Source organism: Octodon degus, unplaced genomic scaffold (assembly GCF_000260255.1).
Source record: "Octodon degus isolate 3935 unplaced genomic scaffold, OctDeg1.0 scaffold00048, whole genome shotgun sequence".
In the NCBI taxonomy this organism is placed as follows: domain Eukaryota; kingdom Metazoa; phylum Chordata; class Mammalia; order Rodentia; family Octodontidae; genus Octodon; species Octodon degus.
In genome coordinates this window covers 3,308,456-3,327,694 of record NW_004524624.1, presented here as the reverse complement: position 1 = coordinate 3,327,694, position 19,239 = coordinate 3,308,456, and the positions used below count along the sequence as shown (strand labels likewise).

General features: G+C 48.5%; 1 protein-coding gene across 1 annotated transcript in view; it reads left to right on the top strand.

The window, feature by feature from the left end:
- The window catches only part of Tgfbi (transforming growth factor beta induced), a 33,083-nt gene that overhangs the window by 417 nt on the left and 13,427 nt on the right, over nucleotides 1-19,239 (top strand). The window contains exons 2-7 of the mRNA XM_004632244.2: nucleotides 3,706-3,804; nucleotides 12,712-12,776; nucleotides 14,253-14,413; nucleotides 14,731-14,895; nucleotides 15,168-15,314; nucleotides 16,750-16,891. Coding sequence (XP_004632301.1) covers nucleotides 3,706-3,804; nucleotides 12,712-12,776; nucleotides 14,253-14,413; nucleotides 14,731-14,895; nucleotides 15,168-15,314; nucleotides 16,750-16,891 — 779 coding nt within the window. The remainder of the gene's footprint in view (nucleotides 1-3,705; nucleotides 3,805-12,711; nucleotides 12,777-14,252; nucleotides 14,414-14,730; nucleotides 14,896-15,167; nucleotides 15,315-16,749; nucleotides 16,892-19,239) is intronic.

Below are 19,239 nucleotides of genomic sequence, written 5' to 3'. Positions count from 1 at the left end.
CCCACCACCACCACCACCACAAAAAAGACAGGCAATGTTCAGGTCTCAGAGAGACCAGCCCTCTACCCGTTGTCTGGAGAGAGGTGCAGGACGGTGGAGGAAAGTCAGCTCAGGCTGCTTTGTAGAGGAAGGGGTTGGGGGAGCTGACGAGGGCTTGAGAAAAACCCTACTTTCAGCCTCTTCGCCCAGCCATAGCTGGAGGGACCAAGCGGCATCGTCGGATGGTCCCATGGTTGGAATCATTGTGGGAAGGTGCCCACGGCAAAAAGGAAGCCCACCCAGCAGTACAGCCAACCAGGCTGTGGTCCAGTGACTCCTGAGGAGACTGCCCACAGAGGTGGCAGCATTTCACAGGCTTCTGTGCACCTGGCCACGTCCTACAACCAACCCCTGGCACTACGACTGTGCTCTGTGGGCACAGCAAGGGCACTGTAGCACCTGAGGCCTGTTCAGGGAAAAGCGAACTGCCCTGGGCCCCCATACAGTATACTGTGGGGATGGGGAAACTGAGTCCTGTGAGGACACAGGATTTCCAGGAAATTGTGGGAACCAGGATTACAATTTGTCTTAAAGAAAAAGAGGTTTATAAATGTGGGCAGTATTATTGCAGGTAGTACTTTGAGACACTAAAGATGAGTTGGCTGTAGGACAAACCCATGCAGAAGGTGTGACCATGTGAAGTCATGGGCAAGACCCAGCCAGAGGTGGACCCCAACCGGGCCACACCTGCTTCATCTAAAACTGTAGATAAAAACCAGTAGTGTCTCCTCAAGAGTGGCCCAGATATGGTGGAGTTCTGGCATTCCTGCCCCAGGCAGTGTCTAACTGTCCAAGAGATGGAGAAGTTGGGTTTTCAGATCAATACTCACCGTTGGGGGTGTGGGGGGATGATAGAGAGAAACCCTACTTGACTTGATATGCCCCTGAAGAAGCCTTGGCTTCCCACACATCTGGGTGTGGGGCTAGGCTGCCCCTTTCTTTCCTTTGCCTGTGGCTTGAGGTGGGGGTGGGGGTGCTGGGAGCAAGTGTGGTCACCCTCCAGAATGCAATGTGCTGGGAATGCTGCATTCTGAACACTCTCCTGGAAGGAACAGTGCACCACTGGGGATGCCTGGGGTCTTTGGGGAAAGTGAAAGGGTCACCTCTGATGGAGACCCAATGCATAAGAAGGTGAGTGGGCAGAGCAGAAAGGCAAAGAGCATTCCAGGAGGCATTGGAGTCAGATGTGACAGCTGATGCTTTTATTACTTCAACCCTTCTTGCTTCGGGTCTCTTTGCCTTTTTCTTTTTCTTTTTTTTTAACCAATGAAGCGTGTTATATATGAGGACCACAGACTACCCGGGAGGTCTGCTCCAGAATTTAGCCTTTTAACCACTAACCTTGGAGCAGATCACTATGGCATGGCCCATAGCAGGCACCCAGAATGATGTCTCTGTCCACTGCCAAGAAGTGTGTTCCCAAAGGTGTTTAGGGATTTGCATCAAGAACCGTTCTTAGCAAACCTCTTTCCATTTGGAGCCCAGAAGAGATACTGATCAGGCCTAAAAGAAAGTTTTTTTTTAAAAAAAAAAAACACAGATACTCTTTTATTATCAATTTCAGATATTATGTTAATTTCCCAACCACACCCCTGCAGCCTACTCTTCTTGATTAGCTTCTTTCAGTGCAGTTGGAAAGAGCCACAGTGGCCAGTGAAGGACAGAATGGTCAAGGAGTCACTGGGCACCTCCTCCCCTGGGGAGATCAGGATGGACAGGCATATGCGCTGAGGTGAATAGTTGTAGACATGGTGGCATTTACTCTGATCTATGTGTCCCTGAAAGTACCACAGGGCTGCCTGGTCCTGTGCACATGGGTGAGGTGCCTATACTAATGACCTTGTTCAAGCTCCAACTCGTGATCCAAAGTGAGATGGCTAGAAAGGGCTGGCAAGCCTTCTCAGCTGAAGCACTTGCAGGGCACTCCACACTGTGAGGGGGATGATCACTAGGCCTTGCTCAGGAGCACCACTATGCCACCCACCAGCACTTTGGCATTCATCTTCCAAATAGCACAACAATATCTATTACATTTGTTCCCATTTTACAGATGATGAAACTACAGTTTAGTGAGACAGAGTGACTTTATCCAAACACAGAACACGTTTGGGAGGGTAGTGACTGTGACATGGTCTCTGGGCTCCCAGTCATATCTATGTTGCCATAGAGAAGGGGGGAAATATACTAAAGGAGAAGTAAAAATACAACCGCACCTCCGCACATCAGCAATTGGAAACTCAACTGAGCTTCCTGAAACACTTGGTTTTCAAGTCCAAGTTGCAAAGCAGTGCTGCTAGGCTAGAGGCAAAAGGCCCAGATATGGCTTGCTTGCTTTATTACGCTTCAGTATAACTTTCCTGTGTGTGCAGCTCACCCACACTCCCAGTGTGAGAGGACGAAGGCCAGGGCTGCCCCCGGCCTCCGCTCCTGTCACGAAGGGCAGCTGCAGTGGAAACTCAGTCTGCAGAGGAATGTTGGAGCCGCATCCACAGAGACTCACTGAAGATGCGCCAGGCGCCTACGGAAAGTTGCAGGGAATTCATCGACAGTAGTAATTTCCTGCTTGGTGAGATGGAAGGACTTCTGGAACTGCAGGAAGATGAGTAGGACTTAGGGCTGGAGTGTGGTTGGCAGGGACTCTTCAGGAGTTACTAGGGACTGTCTAACCTGTGAACCCTAGGCAGCGAACAGAGAAGCCAAGTTTGCAGAAGTCTTCTGGAGGCCATGGTCATTTGGTGAGAACCAGCTGGGACTAGGGCAGCCTGTACCCACTCCACTGCTGGCTGTAGCCTCCTGTCCAGCCTTGACTCCTCTCCCCCTTGCAGGAAGTTGCTCAGAACATATAGGGACAGGTCCGTTTGGTATACCAGTGGTTATGTTTCTTGCCTGCCCCATGTAAGTAGTAGGGTCTGTTAGCAGCATCGTGCATGGCTGCATCCCAGGTCCAAGGATGGAAAGGAGGGTGTCCTGTAAACAGTGGAGGAAGGCTTTCTGAGGTCTATGGGACTCAGGCTGGGGTCTAAGTAGTCACAACTGAGAGGTAATCTGGAAAGCACCCCTGATGATAGCTGTCCTAACAGCAGCTGGCCATGTTCCCTGGCTTACAGGTGGACACTCTTGGTGGGCTGTGTCTGGGAGCCAGCCAGCAGGGCAAGGCAAATAGAGTATGTCTGTATATAGAGCTGTTTGGGAGGTGCTGGGGTTTCTTCATAAGACCAAGCTTGCAGCACACCCTGGCATGTAAAGTACATGTTCAGTGTGGTGTGTGGGTGCAGGGAAAAGTGGGTTATCTCTCAGATGCTCTGCTTAGCAAGCACACCACCTTGACAGTTTTCTTGGTTTGTAACATGTAATCTAAAAGTTTTAAGGTACTTCTGTTTACACTTACCAATTGTCCACATGAAAGTACAATTCATGCATGAAGTTATATTGGTGTATAGGACAGACTTGACCAATGTTTTGAAGGGAAGCTTTCATGGGGGCTAATGGGAATCCAGGCACATGGGACCAAAACCTACCCTAAACCTATGCACCACCGCTGAATGGCTATCTGCTCTCCATTTTTTTGATAGTTCTCATAGCCTGGGAAGGCCATTGCAATGCGAAAGGCGGCGAGGTAGCTGCTCCGGCTGGACACCTCACTGACAGTGTTTCTATTGTTTCTAGATCCAATGTGTGTGCTGTGCAGAAGATCATCGGCACCAACAAGAAGTACTTCACTAACTGCAAGCAGTGGTACCAGAGGAAAATCTGTGGCAAGCCCACGTGAGTATCTGTCAGCACTGGCCTCCCAAGCACTAGGGAGGCCACGAGGCATGTGCACCAGCTGCTGGTGCCTGCAGGCAGGGCCAGCCTTCCTGAGAAGGGCCAGGCTGCCTCAGGAGCCATGAGGATGCCTGTGCAGGCGTGTCAGGGCGCTGCAAGTTTGGGAGTGGCCCTCTATGAAGCTAGCCAGTTTGTTTTTCATTTTTAAGGGTGCTGACAAGAACTTGGATACATTGTTAAGGACTGTAAGTTCATAATAAGCATAAAATAGTGTGGTGTGTATTTGTGTGTGTGTGTGTGTGTGTGTGTGTGTGTGTGTGTGTGTGTGTTTCTCTCAATCCTTACCAAATGATATAAACATTCAGTGGAGATGTTATGAGCATGTGACTCTGGGAAAGAACTTATCCTGTGGATAAACTTATCCTGAAGACCACCCCTGGCCTTCAATGCTAAGGTGAATATTTTAAAAAGACTCAGAGTACCTAGAAATATACACACAATGAGACAGCATTGCTTATTAAGACCGAGACTCAGACTCCCAACTCAGACCACTCACCTCTAGATCTGTCCCTTATGTGGGGAGGATTAATGTTTAGGACCCTCAGCTGCCTCATCTGTAAAGTGGAAAGAATTAAAGGCCTTGCCTTGTTATGATGATTGATTGAAATAATGTCCATGAGAGAAGAAATATGATATCCTTCATATAGTAACTGCTCATTTTACACCTATTATTTCCCAGAATTTTAAAATCTAGACCCCCACAGACAGAAAGGAGCAGCCCACAGGGTGTGGACTGGTGTAGTGTTAGTAAGGCTTGTTGGCATCCCTGTCTGCATGAAGGGAGGCAGCCCTCACCCCCACTGCCTAACCGCCTGCTAGGAAAAAGGTAGGAAAGGCGCTCTGACAGAGTTCTGGGGAAAGCTAATCTGTTTTGGCGCTGTCAGTTGATCTCTTAAAGAGAAGAAAGCATGCTGTGCACAACCTTCTGAGCCACTTATGGGGTCTGGCCTTCCTCTTGTCTGCACAAATAGGAGGATTAAGAGACGCTAAGCCCTTCTTCTGAACTTTTTCCAGTGTTAGGGGGTTTGGCATTTATTGCTTGTGGTGTTGTTTTCAAGCAGCCACTTTCTCCAAGTTAGTACCAAGTGAAGTAAGGGAAAGTGCTCTTTCCTTTAAAATGTTCTTGGAAACAAGTATCCCAATGTGTGACTCTCATTATGTTAGGCAATTATCAATCCTCATGTGAATCAAGACAAATTAGAAATCATGGCAGAGCTGGAGAAACCAGCAGTTCCCTAGGAGCCTGTGTAGCACAGGTCTGTGGAAGCTGGTTCCTTCCTTGACCAAAAGCTCAGCTTCAGTCTAAGAGTTGCACAAGATAGGGCACATTTTAGTAAACCTGGAAGGCAGCCTCAGACTCAGCAATAATACTTTTCTGTTTTGAACAAAAAGAAGTTATGCAAATTCTATACCATACATTCTTCTATGCTGCCCAAGTTTACAATGTAATAATACCATTGGTACTGATTAATTTTTAAATTATCTGCTCAAATAAACAGTCACAAAACTAAACACAGAACTAGGCCCCAGATTATTACTTTTTAGAAGGCGATCAAAGTGCCTGTGCCAGACAAACAGTTCTTCTCTATCTCAGAGCCCTGAATTTCACAGAGTCCCACCATTTGGTGAGTCTTGATTTCTCAAAGAATGGGACCTACCTGTGGTGTCAAACTTACAACCAGGTGGTACCTGCCATGCTTCAGGTGCCCATCCAGTTAACAGTAGCTGGCAGCATTCCTCAGCAGCCTCCAGGCTGACACTGGCGGACAGTGAGTCACGCTGGCTCTTGCATCTTTCTCCATGTATATGCCAGCACAAGGCAAAAGTAACAGAGCTGTGCTAACAAAATGTTCCCAGGAAAGGAAGATGTGTATGGGGGTGTGGCGGGGAGGTGAGATTTAGAGTTGAGTCAGGCAAAGCCCAGTATCCAGGCCCAGCTATTGACCCACTTTGGCAAAGCCAGAAGGAAAAGATACTCTTCAACTCCTCACTGTGGCAATTGTTTTGGGCAAAAGAGAGGAAATGAGGAGAGAAAAGTGTGCACTGATAGGAAACTTCAGGATCCAGGACAGAGTCCCTTCCTGGACCATCACATCTGGTGTCAGGAGGTGGCACTGACTTGGAAGAGAACAAGCGAACTCAGAGGGAAGGAGGAAGAGGATGAGCTCATGTCTGCCTGTCCTCCATTGCCAAGGGCAGTTTGTGGTACATTTGCACACCTGAGACAGATCCTGAGGGGGTGTCCCCTGACCACCACATGGCCAGAGTTAAGTGTTGTGTGTGCTTGGTAAGTTAGTGCAGGGAGGGACTGTGCTGACTGGAGTGGTGTATCTCCAGGAGATAGGTCCTAGATGTGTGTAGTTGGATGAACACCAGGCTGAGAAATGGGAGCTGGGGGTGGTGCAGAAAGGACTGTCTCAGCCAGGCCAGCCTGGGCAGTGAGCATTTTCTCAGTAGAACTTCAGAGAAGAGGATCTAGCAGATGTGTGTGTTGGGATAAAAGGAAGCAAAGCATCATGGAGAATAGGACAGTAGCACATGTCTCCAAGGGGTTCAAAACCAGAAGGAAAATTAGAACTTGAAAGTAGAACAGGAGCAGCACCCACTCAGTTTCTTTGGGGTGAAGACCTTGTTGTATAAGATCACACAGAAACACAAGGACAGGCCTCTGAGACAGAAACCTACAAGAACTTGTCTATTGCTGTGAGGCTCTGAAGTCCACTTCTGGGAGGAGAGAGGACTGGTCACACTCAGCACAGTCCTTATGGGTGAGGCTATGGTACCACAATAGCTTTCCTCAGTTCCCAAAGAAGAAGAATCTGAGGTGGGTTCATTGTGTCAAGTGGACATATGGATTTCATTGCAGGAAGTGGTTACCAGTGGACCTCTACTTGAGGGCTTGAATGAATTTTATTACTTGAAAATTCACTTTAGCCTTCATTTCAGATCCTAAAGAGCACTAGAGTGCTACAATGGCTAATCAAACAGAAAGGGTTAGGGAGGTATATGGCACCCCACTCTATGATTTCAGAACCCGGTTTGATTGGCAACTACAAAATTTTTATATGAGTCAGCAAAGGTGCAGGAAATTGTGGCCAGCAAGCCTGGCTGCCTCTCAACAGCCTACTTTTGTGCAAGCCCTGAACGAGAAGTCTATTTAACAGCCAGGTTGGAGGTGACATCATAGGGGTGCCACAGTCTTAGCAAGAGCTCAGCTGTCACAAACATGGCACAGGGAGGGCTGATGTGGAAGTTAGCAAGTTGGAAGAATGGGGCTGTCCATCCAAGTCCTGAAATTGTCCCAAGAGCAACACATTTCACAAATGTAGATGCTGTCCCCTGGAGCCAAGATGGCTGGCAGGGCATTCCCATTTCTGTAGTAGCAAGGCTGCTTTACCCAGAGGCAAAATAGCAATTCTTTGACAGTACATTAAAGAAGCCTATAAGATTTAACTTTTATGGAATGCAGCCGGGACATGGTCAAGCTTTTCCACCTGGTAGTGTGTTCTCTGGGAAGGGCACTCAGAGTCATCTGACATGAAGCTGAAGAGGAGCCATCCCTCTCCTCCCTTTCCTGTATCCCATTATCTTGAACCTGAGAAGAAAGAGAAGAGAGCAGTGGAAGGCCCTGTAGGCTGTCTGCAGACCCACACCATGCCCCCTTCCCGGATTCATATTTAACTGTTCAACTAGCTGGGGCCCCCTGGATAATCCACTCCAAAGTGAACATGCACCCAACACCAGAGATTCACCAAACACTCTGTTGGCCATTGCTCCTGAAGGTTCTAGACCATTCTTCAAACTAGGAGGTTGCTTAACTGAGCACATGGCATGTACACACATGTTGTATCCATAAAGATCTGTCTTCGGTAGAAAAACAGTTTTCCCTCAAAGATGCCTACATCCTGATCTGCAGAATTACAAATATGTTCCCTTACATACCAAAAGGGACTTTCCTGCAGATGTGATTCAGTTAAGGATCTGGTGAAAATGTAATTGTCTTGGATTATGTGGCGAGTCCAGTGTGAACATAGGTTTCCCTGCTACAGGAGGGAGACCATATGGGCTGAGTCAGGGAAGGAATGTGATAGTTAAAGCTGAAGCTGGACAGATAGAGCCACAATCAAAGGCATGCAGCAGCCTCTAGGAGCTGCAAAAGGCAAAGAAGAGGTGATCCCTACAGCCCCTGGGTAGAATGCTGTTCTTTATTTGAGTCCCACGAGGCCGACTCCTGATGCTGACTATTGTGCAATAAATTTGTACTTCTTAATTATAAAATCTATAGTAATTTGTTACAACAAACTATAGAGTTGACTATAGGCCCTGTCTTTTGAATTCTACTAGTGTGCTGCAGAGGACTTATTTACCACAGTGTGTTGCAATCTCTGGTCTCCTACAGGACATGGATTTCAATGAAGTTACTAGCCTAGTTTCCATTTTAAAGTTTCTACCTGAACAGTCATGCTTTTGCTTGTTTGGATTTTTTAGAAGAAGCTCAATAATTGGGCCTTCAATACACACCAAGCTTCTGTTAGGGCTTCTTGTATGTGGGCCCATCCACATTATAGCTTCTCTGTGACCTGAGGGTGACTGAGTCTATCTGAGATGGGAGAGCTGGAGCCCAGCTAGCATGCTGCCCAAACGCGTCTGCTGGCCTGTAGGGGAGGTTCATCTTCCATATAGTGTGCTGCCTCAGAAAGCAGCCAGACAGCAGCAAGACACAGGAGACTCCCAAGTGGGAGGGTCACTCTCTGTGGCCCCCAAACCTGTGGCTGTGAGTCCCAGAGACAAGGCTGCCTTGAGCTAGCCCCTGACTTCTGGCCTGCCTGGCACCAACTTGGCCACAGTTGCGCACTCCCCATGTGAGGTCACGAGGACCTCCTGCAGTGCACCTCCCAATTTTCTGAAGTCTTCATCTTCAGCACCGCGCAGGCTGGCATGTGCTGTAGTGGCATTGGTACAGGCTTACTGGCAATTGTCTAAAGCAAGCTAGATTTTCTATTGGAGACCTCAAGAATCAGCTCACTCACCTTCCCAAGGCCAGGAGTGAAAAAAATAAATGAATAAAACTAGAACCACCTCAGGCAGGCAGTCTGTGGGGTATGCCCAATGTCTAGACACCACAGGTCTGGGTTTGCTCTGTGACTCTGCTCGGAAACCAGGCCACGCTGAATGGTTTACCTTCTGTCACAGGAACAGGCTTTCAAGTTCTACTCCTTGCGCTATCTCCTCCTGAAATTGAGGCAACGCCTGCACATTTACAGCCAGGAGAGCAGACTGAACCTGTGAAGTACACTTGGAGAGTGACTATGTGAACTTTGCATTGACTTTGTGGAAAACTGCTATGGGGAGAGAGCTACCTACCAGTACTTCTCTCTGCCCAGTCCTGAGGGAGCATGTTAGAGGGGAGCAGAGGACAGCTTCTCATGCATCCCTACATTTGGGCCTTGGGCTGATGCTCTCCTTTTGCCAGCCCTTCATTTAATTTCAATGACCTTCTAAATCAGTCACACTCCCTCATTTTCTTCCTCAAATTATTGCTCTGTATTGAGAAGCTAAACCAAGGTATTTAGCATCTCACTGCCCCAGAAAGGATGCTTTTCTGGCTTGAGGATTTTCTTTATTTGACTTTGGCCAAGGAGAATCCAGGAGCACTTAAGCAGAACAGCTTTAGCAGATCAGGTGAGGTCTAGGGACCAACAGATTGATCCTCTGCATGCACGAGCCCCTCGCAACCAGGGAGCACAGACAGGAGGCTCATCATGGTTTCCTTACGTTCTGCACTCATCCTAGGTGATATCAGACCCAGGCCCTGTGCTTATCCCCACCCCACCTCCCCTAAATATCTGTGTTCTTCCCCAAACCAGAGCCCATGCCAAGGGGGACCTGGGGCCTGGGAGGTAGGACAGACTGTGGTGAACACTGAGCCCAGGAAGTTCTGGTCCAGAGCATCTGAATGAGCTCTCCTCTCAGTCTACAATCCCTGGTTCCCCTCTGCTTCTATGGGGCCATGCAGCTTGGTCCTGAGAAGGGATAGTATTATTGGGACATGTGGAAGCAGGGAACCTGTCAGCTATGGGGCCATTGCACGCCATAAGGCTGCTGTTCCCAGGAGGACAGAGAGGAAGAAGATTAAGAGAGAGCTCCATGGGAGAGATCCATGACCTGGTAGCCAGGATAAATCCTTTGGCTGGGGAGGCTTTGAGGCCTCACAGACTGATCCTCTGCCATGGGGAACATGCTGTGAAAGTGTTCCATGAGTGACTGACAATAGGTCTCGGTCCAGCTGCAGCAAGATGAGGGTGCAGAGAGCCCACCTGGTGAGGCACCGAGTGCTGAGAGGGATAGACTGAGCCATCTAGAGATGTCATGGGTTGGAGTCTGCTTTCCCCAAATGTATACATAGTCAAAAGCAACAATAACAGCAAAAATATGGACTTGAAGTATAAGAATCTTAAGGCAGCCTCTGCCCATCTAGAATCTTAAGAGACCCCATTGCCCTCACAGTGCTGCAGCTTGCTTTCTGATTACATCCTAGTTAGACTTCACCTAGCTGGGACTCTCTTACTTTCATCTGTCCCTTTCTCCCCAGACCCACAATCCTCTCTTTCTCCTGGCGTCATTCGCTGTGTTTCCTGCACACATGCGCACTCTCATAGGAACCAGGAAGTTCACATTTGGGAAGTTGGTTTTGTTTGGTCCTCACTGAAATCTTGGCAAGGCTACTGACTGAGCTGTTCGGCTTTCCTGTGGTTTTTGGAGTAGAACTCAGAAGCCAACACTTTGGAAATCAAATCTTTGGTTGGTTGGCTGGGAGTGGTAAGCTACTGAGATAGGCTGCACCTATGTGCTCAGGGGTCCCAGAGATGAGGATTTAGTGGATCTCCAACCTGGAATTTCACACAGCCACTTTTGGAAACTAAGGCAGGGGCTGCCTAATTCCACCTCTCCAGTTCCAGCCACAGAACCATAGTACTTATCAAATAAGCCTGGAATTTCACAGACAGATGTCCCAGGTGCTATGGGGCAAGACTTGGTGCTCTTCCTGGACTTAGCCAGAAGAAGTTGGCACATGCTCGCTTGCTCTGCGAGAGTGTCCCTCTACTCCTAGGTATCAGCCCATGGCTAGAACTGTGAATGTGAGGCTAGAGGAAATGGAGAAATCATCTAGTTTAACTTCACCCCTTTATATAGATCAAGAAACTGAGACCAGACACAGACATGGACTTTCAAGGTCACCTTGCTAGTTGCTGGTCGGTCATACGTCAAGTCCCCTGATTCTGGGACTGTTTCTCTTGCACCATGCTGTCTTTACAAGTTGTGTATCAACCAATTCTGTAGCTGCAAAGATGACCTTAGTTTCTGAAGGTAAAACTGGGCCAAGATCTGTCCTGTTTAACTGGTGCAAGCAGAGATTCAAGGCTAGAAAGGAAGATGTGGGAGGAAGGGGAGAGGAAGCAGGGAAGAGGAAGCAGGAAGAGAGCAGATAGAGAACGTGTATGATTTGTCACTCCTCAGTCCTCTCCAGGGAGCCTAGGTCTAGCCACGTGATGCATGCAGCTGGAGTTGGTCCCAGTTGCATTCACAGGAGCAAGACCCCCATATACATGGAGTGCACCCTGGGCCCCCCACCGCCATTGCTTCCTATCCTGCCCACCTCTCGCCTGATGATGCCATCAAACATAGCACATGAACAAGTCTGGCAGCACTCACTTCAGTTCCAGTCTGGCTTCTCATGCATCTCAAAGGGCGTATCCGTGTATAAGAAATAAGAGGAGGGAGAATGTGGCTCCTTGCCTAAGGAATCAGCAGAATGTGGAGATTGGACTTTAAAGCAAGTCTTCTTTGGGAACAGGCTTCCTGAACTCACCATTCTTTGAAACATTTGAAATTCCTAGTCTTTTGTACATCCCCAGAATCTGAGGTTTGGCTGAAGCTCTGGCTGTAGATGGTGGTCAGTGTCCCATGAGGCACTATTAGTAAGGAGAAGAGAAAGCCTTTGGTTTTCCTAAACAAAGACTTTCAAAGGTCAGAACTGTGCACTGCTGGTCTGTGTTCATCTGTATGCAGAGACTCCTGGAAACTGGCAATATTGGTGCCTCTGGGGGTGGAAGATGAGTATGTTTGGAGAACACTTCAGTGTATAATCTTTTGTATATTTTCAGTTGGAAACCACAACATATATTTATTGATTCTGAATTTTTAATTTAAATAGAAAATCATCTCCATAAGAGCTTTATTTTTATCTTTAAGTTTGATTGTGAATACTGAGAAAATCTTGACAGTCACATACACCCCACCTTTTCTAGTTATAGAACTGGAGAAGCAGCAGTGCATGAGAGATTTAGTCTAATGAGTTTCCCACCAACTCCCCTTCTGCCACATACACACATGCATTTTACAAACAAGGAAACCAAGAGCCGGAAAAGAGATGGGCTGGCTAGGCATGTGGCTGGCCTAGTGTTAGATTTGGTACAAGTCTTCCCACTCCTCCCTGCTACCTTCCCAATGCACTAACCACCAGGTTTCTCTGGCATTATGTTTGAAATAAATCCTTGGTAGAGCCCTGTCTTCTACCACACTATCAAATAAGCTGCCACGATCCAGTTCTCCAGCTGTTTTGTAGATACTGACAGCCATCAGGATCATTCTACAGGGCCAAGCAGGAGTGAATAGCTGTTTGTCAATGAAAGGCACAATTATGATTTCTTTAGTGACTTCCTGGGGGAAGGGATTGCTGCTCACCTTTGTCTTCCTTGGCCACTGGGGTGATGGTGCCTGGAGAGGGCCTGAGGGCATAGGAGGAGTGAAACCCTGCCTGACACAAGTGTGTGCATCTTGTTACAGAGTCATCAGCTATGAGTGCTGTCCTGGGTATGAGAAGGTCCCAGGAGAGAAGGGTTGTCCAGCAGGTGAGTAAGCCAGGCTTGCCCTATAGATGTGGATGGAGGGTGATGTAGGAGAGGAGGCACCCACATAAAAGGCAGTGAAGTGTGGATGGGAGCCTGTGGGGTGAGGGTGGATCAGCATTCTCCCATGTGTTCACTGGCCTTTAAGCTGCATTCCAGGGATGGAGAATGGGTTCCCTGAGATGCTCCTTCTGACCTCTCAACAAGCTAGTGGACTGATCTCCAATTCTGGCCTGACTTGAGCAGAGGCCTCTCCTGAGCACGTGCAGGCTCCCAGCCTTGTTTCTCTAGCAGTGATTCTCAGTGCATCCAGTAGCGTTGGTCTGGTGTCTCATTGGTTTCTGTCAGTCCTACTAGAGATCAGATAGGATACGTTGGTCTCTGGCTGGGCAGGGAAGCCCAAATCATCATAATTCACTGTGTATCTAAATGTGGCCTACTGAAGTGACAGAGAAGAGAACCACGGGCAAAGTAGCTCACCAAAAGCCAACCGAGAGCTGAGCCAAAGACAGTGGGACACCTGTGAATCTTAGCAGTCCTTCTTTCCTTTCTTTCTTTCTTTCTTTCTTTCTTTCTTTCTTTCTTTCTTTCTTTCTTTCTTTCTTTCTTTCTTTCTTTCTTTGTGTGCCAGGGATCGACCTCAAGACCTTGTGCTTGCCAGGCAGGTGCTAATGCAGCTCAGCCATTTCCCCAGCCCAGCAAGCCCTTTCTTTAGTGTCACATATCTTCTGGAACTATGCAGCAGAGTTTGTGTTTTGTTTTAACTTTTTTTTTTTTTTTTAATTAAGAAGACGAGATTGAAACTTGAGGGAAGGACAGTTGAGTGGATACTGATGTCACAAAGAGACTGAGGTTGGCCAGGGTGGGGTCATGGCATTAGTAACCCTCATGGAAGGACAAGTGGGATGAATGAAAAGGGAAAAGGAGCTTGACTTTACAAGGGAGCTCAGCCTCTGTACCCTGGTTTCAGAAGTCTTATAAAGAACATTGGGTATGCTCCCTGGGAAGGATTTCCTCTGTGCTGCTTTGTAGAAATAACATTTCATTACCTTCAAATGCAGAAAGTACCTCAAAGATTTACAGTTGTTAAATTCTAGTAGAGGTCATTAGGAAACTAATTTTAATAACTAATCTATAATAACTAAATGATCTATAACTAGTTTAAAATTAGGATAGCTATTTCTGGATGTTCATTCCTTCTCTTATATAAATGTCTGGGAACAAAAGCTTTGCTCTGCTGTGTTTAAAATAATTAGAAATGACCAATTAGCTGTGTTCACATAGGCAGACATTTGACTCACTGGGTCATATTAAGAAACAAATAGCAAGCTTTGAGTTCCCCAGCTATGGACCCTGGGCTTCCCACTGCCTTCTTTCCCTCCCGCCTCACTCCGTGCCTCTCTGGCAGAGCAGGAAGGGGGAGTGCTTTGGTTGGGTGGCTCCCAGAGGTCGTCCCTCTCTTGTCCTCTGTTCCTGCAGCGCTTCCACTTTCAAATCTTTACGAGACCCTGGGAGTTGTTGGATCCACCACCACTCAGCTGTACACGGACCGCACAGAGAAGCTGAGGCCTGAGATGGAGGGCCCTGGCAGCTTCACCATCTTTGCCCCTAGCAATGATGCCTGGGCTTCTTTGCCAGCGGTAAGACAACACCCTCTGCCCGGAGGACTCTTCCAGGGACCCACTCCACCTCATAAAGCCTGGGCATGTGTGAAGAATGGGATATTGTAGCAACTGTTTCAGAAAGTTTTTCCCTTAACCCATCAAAGAAGAGATTGGGCCTCTTCCTGTCCATCACATCTGAGACGGGCATTGCTGTTTGCAAGGAGGGATTCTTGGTGGAAGGGAAGCCTATGTCCACTTAGAGCTTAGAAAGCATGCTTCCTAGGAGAGCATGGAATCATCCCTTGAACTTGGGGTCCAAGGCCCCATAACTATCACATGGTCCTTCTTTCTAGGAAGTGCTGGACTCCCTGGTGAGCAATGTCAACATTGAGCTGCTCAACGCCCTTCGCTACCACATGGTAGACAGGCGGGTCCTGACTGAGGAGCTGAAGCATGGCATGGCCCTCACCTCCATGTACCAGAATTCCAACATCCAGATCCACCACTATCCCAATGGGGTAGGAGCATACCCATCACACAGCATTGTTCTGTGCCACTGTGAGCCCATGTCCACCCATACATGGGACTGCTTTCTGGGGTTCTGTCCTACAATGTGAGAAACCATAGGTACCCTCTGCTCCTGGGTCTGCTTCTCCTTGCATGCAGTTGTTCCACACCAGGAGGAACTGCACTCTGCTGCTAGGTGTGAAGGCGCTGTCTAGCCCTCCTGAGGCTCCCAGATTTGATCTTTGTTCTATTAGCCACTCACCCTTGGTCCTTCTCTGGGCAGATTGTGACGGTCAACTGTGCTCGGTTGCTGAAAGCTGACCACCATGCAACCAATGGTGTGGTACATCTCATCGACAAGGTCATCTCTACCATCACTAACAACATCCAGCAGATCATTGAGATCGAGGACACCTTCGAGACACTTCGGGTGAGGGGTGCCTCAGGGGCTCACAGTGTCCTGGACACACAATGCGATTTCTTCTGTAGGAGGAACAGAGGATGTTTGAATGAGGGGAGAGGACTGGAAGAGAGAGTTTGACCTGTCCTATGTAAAACTCCTGTTTGTTCTTTCTTTTGTAAAGTTTTCCTTTGCTGACCCCCCCGGGAAAGTTCTGTGCAGTGGCGGCAGAAAGATGTCCTCTGAGCCCTTGGCTGCCTGGGCTTATGCTATGGGTTCCATAGATAGGAGGGCCGCTTTCCTGGTGCTGGCTCCCACATGGGGGCACTGGAATAAATGCCCTGTCCAGTTACATGATGCTTCTGGACCACATGCCCCCACCCTGGGCCCCTGCTCCAGCCATGCCCATTTCCACAGACCATAGGTCTAGTAGAGAGGCTCCTCGTGTGAACACAGGCACCTAGGATCTGCTCCAGGCTGGCTTATCACTGCTGTGGGGCCACAAGAGCACTGTTCCTTCCCCCTTGACCAGCAGGCATCTGCCTTACCACCAGAGGGGTGAGCGGGCGTTCCTTCAGGCAGCATCCGCTAGGAGGAAGTGAATGCTGGCTGCTTTGTCAGGGTTTTTGCCCTGGCTTGAGGAGAACTTTCTAACCACAAAGGATACAAGCAGGAGTAGAGATCTCCCAGATCTCCCTGGAGATCTTCAACACAGAGACACAAACACTCAAGCCAGATGGGTCTCAGCAAGCAGTGACAGCTGGCCCTGGAGAGCCTGGGGAACCCAGCTCCCAAGCTCTTCTCCCTGCCTTACTCCTAGGTCACTCAAGCCACAGGGCTCTTCAAGAAAGGATATTGCTGCAAAATTGGTGCCATACGTTTTGATTAATAGAACTTGGTCCTTTTGAGTAATCTCGTGCTCTTTAGGTTGGGCAAAGAATCCTTCCCTCTTCCCCTTTGGCCCTCCCTCCTGTGTACATCTGTCCTTCTCTCTAACACCTGCTTACTAAGCACCTGCTGTCTCCCAGCTATTCTGTGCTGGAGATCATGTAAATCACATAAATTCCAGTAACTGGAATTATGGCTGCTAGATGGTGGCAGGCTGAGGAAGTATCTCTACCAGATAGATTTTGCCTGGGATCTAGGAGTAGGGACAGATGCTCTATGAGCATCTCAGAGAAACAGTGTTTTGGTTTAGGTCTGAAGTAGGAATAGGAGTCAAAGAAGTGAAGAAAAAGGGAAGAGCACAGAAAACTACAGGTCAAAGAACTGCAGGTGGGAAAAGGGGGCACAGCAGTACTTGAAAGTTGGCCAGTTTGACTGCGCACAGATGGCCAGGTCACGTGGAGCTTTGGTCAGCTCCTGTTTAGGTCTTGGGCCTTGAGTCTCCAAAGGAGGACATGCAAGGCTGTGTGTGTGTCTTGCTAGATAGAACCCACGCCTTCATCCTCCTTCTTCTTTACAGGCTGCTGTGGCTGCATCGGGGCTCAACACCTTGCTTGAGGGCGAAGGTCAGTTCACACTCTTGGCGCCAACCAATGAGGCCTTTGAGAAGATCCCTGCTGAGACTTTGAACCGTATCTTGGGTGACCCAGAGGCCCTGAGAGGTAAGGACATTCCATTCCTGGTGCTACCTCATTGGGGCAGCCAGACTGTGCCCAAGACCTACTTTTGTCTAAGATAGGCACATTGCCTGCCTGAGGTGGCTCACAGGAAATCCTCCACAGCTGTGGCTTGGGACCACCCAGGGCAATGACTCCCATCCAGCCAAGTCTATGCAGAATCTAAAGCAGAGCCCTGCCCTGGTACTAAGGGATAAGCTTGCATGCCTGAAGCCTTTGTATAGGGCTGAGGAGGGAGGAAGAGTCAGAAGTCCATAGATGAGGCCCAACAGACACAGGGAAGGATAAAGGCGCAATGAAAAAGGCCAGAGCAATGCTGTCAGATGGAGATGCAGGAGGTATGTGTGTGGGGGGAATGGCATCCTTGAAATGAAATCATCATGATGACTCTTTAAAGCTTCCTATGCCTGACTATAAGGCTCATGGTTAAGTAAGAATTATAGTAGAAACCAGCCACAATGAGCTCTTAATTATCTACACTGCTGGCTCCATAGTGGATTGCTGAGTTAGGTGGGGCATAATGACTGCTGGAAGGGAGGGAAGGGGCAAATATGGAAAGGAAATTGGGGGGCTCTACCCTCCTCTCCCGTGGCCCCTTTCAACACCAGGAGCCCTCAAAAGCCATAATCGCTAAGCTGCCTGATGAGCCTTGACTCCCCTAGAAAGGAGAGTAGCCCCAAGTCCCCTGTGTACCCCCACCACACTATTCCTCATGAATATAATCCAGAGATGATTTGAGAAAGGACATGTTTCTTTCTGAAAGCATAGGTGGGAGCTGTTCTGTGGGTACCTCTAGATGCCTGTTTTATGCTGGGAACTGGGGTCCCCAGAGTTAGTACAGCCCATTCTGTGTCTTCAGGAACTTAGTCTAGTAGGGTGGCAGGTTTCAAAGTGGATCGGTGTTGGGATCTGAACTGGTACGTGGAACAACAGAGGTGGTCAGCACCCTGGGAAGGAGGGTGGGGCCCACACCGCCTCTGGGGCCTTGAAGGCTGCCCACAGGAGGTGAGGTTAAGTACATCTTGGCATGTTGCTTCCCATTTAGAACTATGTTCCCAATGTGTTCATCAGCCTCCCATGATTGTAACAAACACTTGAGATGATCAACTCAGAGAGAGAAACCATCGCTTGGCTCACAGAGTTGGAGTTTCAGTCCATGGTTGGCTGGTCCCATCGCTTTTGGCCCTGTGGCCCTGGGGCTGCTCACCTAGTGTCAAGGGAACAAAAGAGAGAGTGATAGGGTCTTAAAACACTCTTTGAGGCCATGCTCCAATGGCCTCCTGCCACCCTCTATGTCTTAATGGTTCCACAATCTCCAAATAGCATCACCCTGCAGAACAAGCCTTGAATATACATTCCTGCCAATAAGGTGACAACCTATAGTTCACATCAAAACAACTTTTGCACGGAGCATACTTTTATCTTCACAGCTATTATAACCCCTTATTATAAAGTGGGAGCAAAAAATGACCTCTAATGTATGCCTTTATGGATTTCCATTTTCCAGCCAGTAACTGGTTTACTCAAAGCAAGGGCCCTTTCTCTTGCTGTAGCTGTGGACTTGAAGGAAAAGGTTTAGCCATTGATGTTCTCCTGTTGTTATGAGTGGCCTGGGAGAGGAACAGAAAGCAGCCCCAGGCTGGTGTGTCCCACGTGAAGTCTGGTCTCCAGGCCTGCCCTGCTTACTCCCTGAATGGCCCTGGCAGGTCACCCATGCCCCACCTCAGGGATTCAGTTTCCTTCTCTGAAAAGCAAGATTGCCCAAGGCCTCACTGCCTTAGGGTCTTGCTGTCCTCTGTCTTCCCCTCTGACTGAATCAGGTCAGCATTGGCTCTCTAAGCTGGTTCCCAGCAGCCCAAGGCCTCTGCGGGGCCTCAGAACTTCCTCCTGCCCATGGTGACAGCGCAGTTTGGGTTCTCACACTCAGCAACAGATTGAAACTCACCTCTATGGTGAGAATGCAAGACAAAGGGCCTCTGCAGCTCTGGAGAACAGCAGCCAGGAAACTGCTCAGCCTGGGGTGGGGACACATCCTTCTAAACTGTCCTTGTAGCATCCTCCATACAGAGCTCATAATGCCACTCAGAGCCATGATGGAATTAGAAGCCCTCTCCGGGACCCTAGTCCCTGCCTTGCCCTAAAGTAACACTTGGACAAATGAGTAAGCAATTGAATTTACTACATACAGGTGAGGCAAATGGGCCAGCAAAGGTCTTGTCTCCCTGATCACCATTCCCAGCCTCTGTGATAGATCCTGGTAGCCTGGGCAAATGAATGAAACTGGGACAAGTAAAGCATGGAAATAAGTCACAACTTTCCTTTTCTGATATATA